Source organism: Triticum aestivum, chromosome 2A (assembly GCF_018294505.1).
Source record: "Triticum aestivum cultivar Chinese Spring chromosome 2A, IWGSC CS RefSeq v2.1, whole genome shotgun sequence".
Lineage (NCBI taxonomy): Eukaryota > Viridiplantae > Streptophyta > Magnoliopsida > Poales > Poaceae > Triticum > Triticum aestivum.
The window spans coordinates 191,573,917-191,585,929 of NC_057797.1; the positions used below are offsets into that span (position 1 = coordinate 191,573,917).

The following is a 12,013-nucleotide window of genomic DNA, read 5'->3' on the forward strand; positions in this document are numbered from 1 at the left end:
ATTGTTGTGTTTGGTTGTCCTTGTACGAACCGGGTGTGGAGTTGGTCACCTTCTTCTCTGCAGCGAATGGTTGACATTGTTGTATGTCTTATTTCTATCCTTCTATAAAGCTAAGGTACGCAATTTGCGTACCCTCGAAAAAAAGAATCCTAAACCGGAACTGCCACCACCATAACTCGGCCCATGGAAACCGCCTCCTAAACCCCCGGGCGGTCCATTGTCATATTGAAAGAGATTTGAAATTTTGAACTCCCGCATGATGAAGCAATCCTTCCAAAGATGCGTAGCTGGCCTCTCCTTTGATCCATGCTTTGGGCAAGGCTGGTTTAACAGGCGCTCCAGATTGGGGCCTGACCCTCCACCCCGCTGGGGCGGTTTACCCTTACGCCGCTGACCGTTATCCTGGGCGTTGGTGTTAGCCACAAAGTCCAAGCTATTATCTGCCTTGCGTTTACCATTGTTCCCATGACCCGCCAGATTATGTTGCTGCTGCTTGGTGCTACCGCTCTTTTTTCCCTTCCCTGTCTTGTCATCCTCAGACTCGGGGTCTTTGGTACTATCAGAGTTGGCATATTTCACCAGAGCCGCCATAAGTGTTCCCATGTCATTACAATGGCGTTTGAGCTGTCCCAACTTCAGTTTCAACGGTGCAAACCGGCAATTACCTTCCAATGTTAAAACGGCTGTGTCAGCATTGATGCGGTCTGACGAATGCAAAATCTCCGAAACCCGACGCACCCAGTGGGTTGTTGATTCTCCTTCCTCCTGGACACAGTGGGCTAAACCTAACCATCTTTGATTAACATCATTCTCTAATGATGTCCATCACATCATTCTCTAATGATGTGATCCCGTACATCAAATGACAACACATGTCTATGGTCAGGAAACCTAACCATCTTTGATTAACGATCTATTCAAGTAGAGGCATACTAGCGACACTCTGTTTTGTCTATGTATTCACACATGTACTAAGTTTCCTGTTAATACAATTCTAGCATGAATAATAAACATTTATAATGATATAAGGAAATATAAATAACAACTTTATTATTGCCTCTAGGGCATATTTCCTTCATGTCCTCAGCCTGGAATGTACGTATGGATCTTTCATTTGCCGTCTACCGGGAGCTAGATTATAGTTTTCAACTGGCGTTGAGGGGGGTACTGATGGTTTTGGGTGTCTTTGGGGGCTGGCGGCAGCAAGGTCGGCGGCGACCGTCAGAGATCCCTTGGAAGCCGCCTTTGCATGGTAGAATTTCACTATTGGCCGCTTGGGGAAGACGTGGGCGTACAACACGACACACATCATCTCGAAGAAGCATGATGTAGCAAAGAACAACATTGCAATATAGTAAGATATGAGCATGAATAAGCAAAAACTCAGAATGAATTGGTGGTTTGATGCGACATACTAGCTCCCCTGCGAAGGTTGTCTCTGGATTTCTCAAAGGCTGCTTTCGTAACGAGCCTTGCCGACGTTATTGCGCCTGATGCAGCCATGCCAACAGAAAATGACTGGATCCAAACAAGTTATATCAATTTACTATTTCTCAAAGAAAAAGAAATGTTTCCTACACAAAAACAAACTGCCTCGCTAGTACAAAAACCCTGTATGTGCACCTGCATGAACTCCGGGAACATCAAGCATAGGTCCCCGGTCATGGCACCTTCGACGTGACCTTCCGCGACACCGAACACCGCGACAATCGTACACACACCGGTGAAAGTTGTGATTCCACCTCTTCCCAACGTCGCAAGATCCAGCTACGATGTAGGGGAGAGGAATCGAGCAGTCAATGTTTAATGGTTCAAACCACTGAGTTTCTGAAGATGTGCTTATGATGATGAGTGCGACTGAGCCGAGGAAGAAGAGTGAGTACCCCACCAAGTTGCGCACCCTGGTGTTTACATTCGCCTCGTGGTAGGAAAACACCAAAACTACCACGAGCACAAACGGCTGATAGGTGAGAGTGATAGCTCTAACCGGATGGTAGCACTACAAAAAATACACTTCTGTGATGATACGTGTTTGTCACAGTAGGTCGCTTTTTTTGTCATGCATGTACATCCATGACAAATTTATGACAGAATCAAGATAGTCATACCTGTGCTGTCATAGAAGTGTTACATGACATTACCAAAATTATCATCACGGAAGTGTCCACTTCCATGACGATAAATCGCGTGTCACAGAAGTGCTTTTGTCAAGGGTGACTGGAATGTGGCATCCACTGTAACGGAACGCCGTTAAGCTATCGGGTCGGGTTTTGGATCCGATAACCCATTAACAACCCCGACCAATGGGAAATTTCCACATGTAAAATTCTTATTGGCCGGACGAAACACGTGTCAGCTCGTCAGTGGGTCAGATAGGCGCATATGATACGTCGACATGTGGCACAGCCCAACAGAGGCCCATTCCTGTGAAAAGGTCGGCCCGTTTGACTTGGTCAAAAGGTGGCGGGCCGGCCCATGTAAAGCCTGTTAATGGCCTGTTCTCATATAGCCCATTTACAGCCCGCTAACCCAAGGCCCGTTACGCCCTATCCGAATTAGGCCCAGTAGCGTCATCTGGGCCATCCAATATGATTCCAGCCCGTTTTCACTTCTGGCCCATGTATGGCCCATGACGTCTTTCGGCCCATATGAGGCCCTATGTAACTCTTGGCCTATTAACGGCCCGTGGTGAAACTGGCCCGTAATGAACAGTGTATCACTTTACACCCATTAACGGCCCGTGGTGAAACTGGCCCGTAATGAACAGTGTATCACTTTATACCCATTAACGGCCCGTTATTCCGTTGGGCCGTTTCCAGCCCATGTTATCTTTCGGCCTTCTCAGAGCCCATTTATTCTTGGGCTCATTTCCAGCATTCGTTTACTTACGGCCCATTACTGTCATTTTCTGCTTGTGGGCCAAATTCAGCCCGTGGTTACAGTCGGCCCGTTTGTGGTCCGTTAATACGTTGGGCCGTTTTCATAGCGTCATCAAATACGGCCTATTAACGATGGCCCGTTACGGTCGGCCCATGAACGGACGATTCCAACTCTAGCCCGTTTACGGCCATAATGCGGCCTGTTATTGGCCCATGTTTGGCCAATCGATCATACGGCCCGTATAAGGCCCATTGATGATACGGCCCGTAGAAGGCCCATTGTTTCTACGGCCCGTAGAAGGCCCACTGTTTCTATGGCCCGTAGGAGGCCCAGTGTCACTACAGTAAATATTAGCCCATGGTTATTGTGGCCTAGTTTTAAAAAATAGGTTATTGCAGCCACTAGTTAACCGCGGAAAAAGAACTGCAATGACTACAAGCAAACAAATAAACAAGACAACAAGGAAATAAATAAGCAAGCAACTAACGCTAGGCTATCACGGCTATTACACATATTACATCCACTGGGCATCAAAGTTCGCCACCAGTGCAAATATAGGGAACAAAGCAGCATATCATATACACTGGTCGTCAAAATTGGCCACCAGTGCAAATAAACGCGGCAGCAAAACAAGAGCATAACTGAAACAACTTCAGAAGAGCTCAAGAAACGTTATCCTGGGTATCCACCATGCTGGCAATAAGCTTAGCAAGCTGATTAGCTTTGTCCTGTTTGGCGCTAAAATCCTCCAACGCTTGCTGTTGCACCAGAAAGTATGCATCTGAATGCTCCAGGGACTTCCGCAGTCCTTCCGCTTCTTGTCGCAGCACAGCTGATCGATGTCTTTCAGCTTGTAGTTGAGACTCAAGAAACCGAACTGATTCAGACAGTGAGTTTGAATAGCTTGTGCAAGCGGTAGTGGCCAGTAACTCCAACACTAAACCAAGACAGGATGTGTCACTATCCTGAACCTTATCTGCATTACTTCCTTTACCGTTGCTTAATAAGGCACTCTTCCCCAATATTCTGTCAGCATTCTAAAAGAAGAAACAAGCAGACACATAACAAGTTTAGCATGTACTAGTATATGAAACTCATTTCGGTGAACCAGTTCATTAGTAAGGTGGACAGGATTAAACTACCAAGTCTTCTATTGCCAAGTACTAGTACATAATAAAAGCATCAAACAAACATATATCTATGTCCTATGGTAGCAATGGAATCTTAAATTAGAACAGTTGTTCTTCAGGTTTAGGCACTTGTTCTACATGAACAGAGTACAGTAAGACGCAAGAATATAATACTTAAAAATAGAAAATGAGCTCATAGACCTTACCACATTCTTGGTTCGGGACCAGTACAGAACAAGGCGTTCCCAGTCATCGTCCAGTAAATGTGTCTCAGGAGAACGTAAGGGAATTTGATGAGTTTCTTTGCCGGTGAAGTACGTTTTCTTCAGGTAATTCCGATACTGCCACCAAGCATTCTTGAAGATAGCAGAGGTATTAGCACAGGTTACCTCATCCTGAGTTTCCAAATCGGTCCTTCTCTATAGAGAAAAATGGGAAAATTTGCTGTATTATAACCATCATGGAGGTAGGATGTATGGGACGAAGCAAAGTAATTGCCATGAATAACATTACTTACACATAACTCCTGGACAAACACCTGCAACTGGCATTTTCCTTCATCTTCAGTATAATATTTCCAAGATGGGAAGATACGCACATACGATTTAACAACATCAAATGCGATAGATGCTAAACTACGACTAGCTGGTTGTGCTTCCTCCACAGGAATAGGCGTACTAACTGGTGGAGTTGGGGTTCGCCGTGATAGTACTGGCCCTTTGGGCACTGGAGCTGCCTTACTAACTGCTCTTGTTTGGGAGCTCTGTGGTGGAGATGGTGCTGTGTCAACAGGAACTGGGTTACTATCGGCTGGGGTTGGGGTTAGATTGGGTGAAGCTGGTTCTCTGTCCATCGTAGTAGGGGTACAATCTGCGAGAGTTTGGGTTATGTGTGGTAGGGCTGGTTCTTGTGCATGTACAACCGGGGTGCTATCTCCACCAAGAGGTAGCACTGTTTTATTTGAAGACCGTGTTTTTAGTCCGCTAGATACTGGCATCACCCGCTCCAATTCAAATGGCTGATAAACAGGAAACATAGTTGAATGTACAGACATTGTATGAGAGACAGATGCAATAGATAGTGTGGAAAAAAGAGGGCATGAAATAGTTGACATGTATATTGTTTAACTAAAACGGATAGCATGACATAATTTCACATATATGATGTCTATCTAAACTGGATAGCATAGCATAACATAATTCAAAGATATGATGAATAACTAAACAGGATCGCATGACATAATTCACCTACATGTTATCTAAGTAATCAGGATCGCATCATTTAATTCACATATGTGATTTATATGCTAAACAGAGGGCATTCGATATGATGTCTGAACTAAGAACATGGTGTTGAATATTGTGTATATGATGTCTAAACTATGCAATGCAAGACACCGTATGCATGATATGAGCAGTATAACCGTGCCAAGTTAGAGCATACACCTCAGTGGGGGAATAGGACTGGTCATCTGTCTCTGAATCCATCTCTGAGGAGCTATCGGGACCCAACAAGAGATCTGCTTCGACAGGTAGCACTGTCTGCTCTGAAGGCCTTGTTTTCACTCCAGATTTTTCCATCTCCCACCCAAATGGCTGATTCACAGGAAGAGTAGTTTAATGTACAAACATTGTCGACAAATGGAAATGTAATGAAGAAAAGGATGGGCAAGATATCATTCAAATATATGATGCCTGGTTAAACAGGATGGCATTGCACATTTCACATATATTATGGCTGGCTAAAAGACATGAGACTGCATAATTCCCATATATGATATAGAAACTAAACAGGTGGCATTACAGAACATGTCTAAACTAAGCAGATGACATATATGATGTCAAAAGTAGGCACTGCAAGGCAACATATGCATGATATGACTAACATCATCATGCCAAGGTAGAGCAAACACCTTGGGGGTAAATAGGAGTGGTCAGCGGCGTCCGAATCCGCCTCAGAACAGATATCTTCCTCTGGATTACAATCTGGAGAGGGGTGGGGAGGGTTTGCCATTGAACCCACCATGGAGCGATGTCTGCATGACATTGTATTGCCGCGCAAAACTCTTCTCTTTTTCTCTACATGTTCAGCATGACTGTGTACAATATCTGACATGCATACGAAAAAAATATGGTGAGATTATGTAAGGAGAGCATGCAGAAATTTAGAGTGATGGTAACAACCAGTGGATCGATGTTTTTCCGTTGAACCAAAATAGCCCTAATGGATCGACGTGAATGTATAGTAATAAGTGATGCAACAAGTGTACAACCTCTTTGCCGTAGCCGTGTCGACCTCAGCATCATTGGGTTGGTCGCTGAAGCAGTTGAGGCAGAGGTGGCTGTCGGAGGTGTGGAGGAAGATCTGAGGAATCTGTAGACGGCGTCCAGGGCACTGCTCTGTTGTGATGGATCGTTCTGTCGTTGGAGCAGCTCCGGTGAGCCGTAAGACGTCAAGGCTGAAGCAGCACAAGACAGACATCGTCAATCTCAAGTGGGATTCTAATAGCATCTCCAATAGATGATGTAAAATGGATGTAAAATTAACATCACCAAAAACCACCTGACTACAACAGATGAGGTAAAAACTGTTGACTCTGAACTTAACTGTCGAAACTGAAATTTACTGTGGAATCTGAATGCTACTGTCGAAACTGAACGCAATGGTAGCAGAGAGGCACTTGACATGTAGTTTAGGGAGGGCCTGCAGTTCATCTTCAACCTGCACCCCCCTGAGCCGCCAGCCACCACCGGCCGAACCGCCGGCCCTAGCGCCGCCTCGTCGCCCCAAAACAACTCGCCACCGCCGCCCCGGCCAGCCCTCTAGGCCCCCCGCCCCCACCCTGAACCCTAAGATAGGTAGTGGGGTACCTCTCCGGCGAGCCCCCGTCCCCGCTGCGGGTGGTTCTTCCTTAACTCCGGCGAGCCCCCCCCAACCCTGAAAATCGACTGACCCAAAAGTCGATTCAGTCGACTGAAGTGTGGCTTAATCGGAGCAGAGCAGCAGCACGAGCGAGGGGGAGAGCAGCAGCAGCAGCTGGGCGAGCGAGCGATCGAGCGTGAGCCGGAGCAGCAGCAGCAGATCTGACTAGTATGGTCGCCGCCGCCGAATGGGCCTCGCACTAGGGGAGAGCCGCCATGGAGATGTCGCCCACGGCACTGGCTTCAAGGTAGCCGCTCCATGGGGGTGCGGGATGGAGCACCATTGGTGCCAGGAGGTCGAGTTAAGGAGAAGGTGCGATGCGATGAGTGTACTACCTCTTTGGTGGCGCCGAGTAGGCCTCGGCTTCGTCCGAGGAGTCGGTGAGGATGTTGCGGTTCCGGTGGAGCAGGTTAAGGCGGCTGTGGGGATGGAGTAGCCGCGATAGATGAGGCGATCATCGGAGCAGCTCCTTGGAGGTCGAGGACGGGGCGGCTGAACCGGCTGGATGGCGAGATGGACGACGGATCCTCATCCGGGGAGGTGGACGAGGGACATCGAGCTGTTGGAGTGGATGACGTCGTCGGGGAAGAGGCTCCGGCTGGGCAGCGGTGACGTGGCGGACGGAGGAGGGTGGGGTTTCGCGGCTGGAGCGGAGAGGTTATGGCGGCCTGGGATTTCGAATGGCGAAAAGGGGGCGATGGGAGGGGGTCAAGCATGACTTAGGAACGCGCTTGTCCAAAATGTAGGGTGTGTTACAGAAGTACCCCCCACTGATTTGTACTAGCGGCCCTTTCGGTCGAGGGTTAGAAGGGGGATTTCGCGTGTCGGGATTTGGCAGCTGGAGGGAGTTTTCGCGCGCGTTGTAATTTCGGGATAGCAAGGCACGGGTTGTGAAGGCGCCAGTTTTGGGAGCACGATATCTGAATTTTCGGGATATAACAAGACGCGGGTTGAATTTTAGGGACAAGCCTAACGTGTAGTAATATTGTACTTGTACGTACCAAATCAATTCGCACTTCCCTCAACCAAAAAGAAAACGAAAAAAATAAAACTATTCACACCACACAAAGAGAGAGTCTTGCCCCGTTTTACTATACAAATGCTATTCAAAGCTACTCCCTCCTTCCATCTATATAGGGCCTAATGCGTTTTTCGATGCTAACTTTGACCAAATATTAGAGCAATGATATATGACATGCAACTTACACAAAGCACACCGTTAAATTCGTCTGTGAAAGGTTCTTTCAATGATATAATTTTCACATTGTGCATGTCATGTACTATTAATCTTGTCAATAGTCAAAGGCGGTCTTAAAAATCTCATTACGCCCTATATAGATGGAAGGAGGGAGTATGAATCCATGTTATGTCCGATTAAATTTTTTCGCTTGCTGTATAATGCATGTAACCTACTCATACCAACATTTTAGTGCATTCCAAATGTCTATACTACCGCTGCAATTCGAACTAAATTTGAATTCGTTTCTCTATTTCAATAAGAATCTACAATCATGATTGTTGCCAACTTCAACCATCATAGTTTCCTTGCTATCCGCCAGATATAAATCAGACGGCCTATAATGCAGGATGGCAGGCACACCATCATCAACAACTCCGTTTTTTATAAGAGTAGAGATAAAATATATTAAATGTAGTATACCATGTTCATAACCACACCATGTGTATCACCGTTATATATATTCACACATCCGTCGGTTTGAAACACTATGATAAATTCTTCAAATATCCGAATTCGCTTTTTATAATGAAGTATATATGATCTCTATTCGTCTTTTACACCCACACAACCCTCTTATCTTTGTAGCTAGCGCTAACTTTCTCTTGTGCATGCACACGCCCGCATCCCTCTCACCCTCCCTCAGCATTCTCTAGCTCCATCGCGCAAATTCGTCTTTTCACTTTAGGTCGTTCACCCACGGTGTGTGTAGGCCCCCCAGCTCCTTCTTTACGGCACACATCGATCGATATGCCTCTCTAGCCAGGTGTGCCTAGCACAAACACAAGCTTCCCCTCTTCTCTTGTCACCGTCCATGCCTCACTCCCACCACTCTTTTCATCGTTCTCGTACTCGCACACTCCTCCCCCTCGATATAGTATGCCTCTCGTACCACCTCCTACATGCATCCCTCTCTCTCTATCCTTCTCCTCGTGCCTCATTTGCTTCTAACACACACATGCATGTATACCGATCGATCTCCCAACATATACCTAGATCGACTTTAACTACCCCCCATCGATCGACGTACCTCACAAGTTATGTCTCTCCTTTCTCTTACAAAGGGCGATTGATCTTCCTATGTAGTTACGTCTGCTTACCACAGCCACATCGTCCCCCCTCATCATTCGTGCATGCCTCCTGACCCGTCTCTCACACGCACGTGCACAGACAACAAGCAGCCATCTCCTCTCTTATTGATATTGCGGGCGTGCCCTCCGTTTGTCTAGCAAGCCTATCCCACCATTTGTTAGAAGCAACTCCACTACCACCCCCTCCAACACTCTAGCTCTGTCTCTCTCCCAACCTTATTCATCTCCTGCACATATGCATGGATGCCGATCGATCTCCCTTAATACATGAGGCAGATCGATCTCCTTAATACATGAGGTAGGCCTCTCTCCTCCTCCACACATATACCAGCCATTGTACCTCTATAGTTAATTGGGCCTCCCTCTTCCCCCACCACACACCGATAGTCGAGCGCTGCAGGTAGGTATCCATGCCACAGAGACAAACTGCACATGTCCCATCTCACGTTCCAGTAGGCCAGCCACTCTATATCTTTGACGTGGGCACACACAAATTCGATGGCACTCTTTATCGATCGCGCGCGCACACACACACACACATCATCCCTCTCTTCGATTCTATGGACACCTCAAGCCGATGATACCTCCACTCTCTTCTCGTGGATCGCCCCCTCTATATATATGTTATATCCAGGACTCTATTTCACACACATTGCATATGTTAAATTTTTTGATTGACCCCCCCCCCACAAAAAAACTCTCAAGAACCCACACACTATATCTCTCTAGGTTTGTATCTCTCTCACACAACCCCATGTAGGTGGTGTACGTATACAAGAAGAGAATAGGTGCACCGTGCACGTACTCACGCTTCGTGCCCAGCCACACCCGCGCGGGTACACGGTGCAGCTCATTTCTTTACGAAATGGCAGCCACGTTCTAATTTGAACGCCTGTAGCGGTTGTTTACCTAGGGAGGTCGTGTACCACGCGTGCACGAAACAAAGTTCGACTTGACGCGTTGCCGCGTTATTTTTAAATAAAGTTATAGCGCTCAATGGCACGTACACAGAATATAAAATGATTTTTATGGAGGAAAAGGTAGTCCGCTCTTCATAGTATCTCACACAAGGCTCCGGTGGCCTCTCTCTCTCTCACACCATTGGTCACTGATCCGGCCACATCCCGTCCGCCGGGGGAAAGGGAGTGCGGTGGCCTCTCTCTCTCTCACCGTTGGTCAATGATCCGGCCGCATCCCGTCCGGCGGGGGAAAGGGAGGAAGTGCATCATTTCTCTGTTCGACGGCGCCGAGGCAGCACATCCCGATCTGTGGTACACGCCGTTCTCTCTGACCAAGCTCCAGCGCGGCAGGGCCTACGCCACCTGCTCGCAGATTCCGCCCGCCGCCGCTCACCTAGTTACATCCCGATGACCTCCAGGTATCCCCTCCGGCCTTGCTCCACTGCCCGTTTTCCCACGTCGCCGCATGTGGATCTTCCATAGTTCTTTGCCCAAAACGTAGCTCGTCCGGCGTACTTTCCATATTGCATTCTCGTCCTCACACCGTTTTAGACAAACACAACCGTGTTGTTATCTTCCCTTAGGACAAGGAATATGTTTCTTTTTTGTCGTCGCATGTGTCATCGACTGTTATTGGCCAGTAATTGTTTCCTTTCTACCTCTTTTTTGCAAACAGGGCCATCCATTTCACCTCGTTGCTATTGTGAACTTTTGGTGAACTGCACAAACCACTTTTTTCTTAAGAGTGTTTTGTGCAGTTGTACTAAAATGTCACACGTGCAACGTCTCTACATTTTAGTGCGACTGCACAAAGGGAGATTGTTTTTGCTCTATCCTCCTCAGCCAACTCCGAGCCTAATCTTCTCCAACTAGTTAGTCTTAAGAGAGACTGCAAAGGTGACCGGCTTCTATTTGTGTGTTTATTGCTTCATCAGCAGTCCTCTATTATCGTAATCACACTTGATATCTTTGGAACAGGGACGCTCAGCTCTATTTTAGTGGAACTGCACAAAATGATCGGAATGTTGCATGCTCCAGACAGCTACTTTTTTCCCAACATGCCTTGTTGATTTAGACAGAGCTGGGGGGACGTTGCTGCCAATGAAAGCATGGATCAATTTTAGTTTAACACCTTCTCATAACTTTGTCTTCAGTTGTGATGTAATTATTAGCTCTGATCTGCTAATAATTGACATGCATTAGCAAGAAAGTTAGTTTTTTATTGTTTCTGAAAGAGCATCGATGGCAAGACACACGAAACAAAAGCTGAAAGCTCACACCATTGTACAATTTCATGTCGATGGAAAATTATTTGTATAGTACGTCAATTATGTAAACAAATGATGGAAGCTTGATAGCATTGCCAGAAGCCTCTTCATCATCCGGGTCCATGTGCCATGCACAAAATTATACTCCTTCGTTCCTAAATATTTGTCTTTTTTACAAATTTCAAACGGGCATATTTTAGAGTGTAGATTCACTCATTTTGCTTCCTATGTGTACTCCCTCCGTTTCTAAATATTCTATTCGTCTTAACAGAGATTTCAACAAGTCACTACATACGGAGCAAAATGAGTGAATCTACACTCTGAAATATGTCTATATACATCCGTATGTGCCAGTCCATTTGAAATCTCTAAAAAGACAAATATTTGAGTAGTCACTCATTGAAATCTCTAGAAAGACAAATACTCCGGAGTATATTTAAGAACCGAGGGGGTAGTGCACAACCGCATGGGAGACTCAGCCGAGTCGTTGCGCCGCATTAATAGTGAGTAATGAGCAGTCAAATCA

At 46.5% G+C, this 12,013-nt stretch overlaps 1 protein-coding gene across 1 annotated transcript in view; it reads right to left on the reverse strand.

The window, feature by feature from the left end:
* The window catches only part of LOC123191620 (equilibrative nucleotide transporter 3-like), a 147,832-nt gene that overhangs the window by 77,786 nt on the left and 58,033 nt on the right, over positions 1-12,013 (reverse strand). The window contains exons 4-7 of the mRNA XM_044604283.1: positions 1,844-1,999; positions 1,624-1,767; positions 1,421-1,518; positions 1,169-1,349 (exon numbers count right to left, since the gene is read on the reverse strand). Coding sequence (XP_044460218.1) covers positions 1,169-1,349; positions 1,421-1,518; positions 1,624-1,767; positions 1,844-1,999 — 579 coding nt within the window. The remainder of the gene's footprint in view (positions 1-1,168; positions 1,350-1,420; positions 1,519-1,623; positions 1,768-1,843; positions 2,000-12,013) is intronic.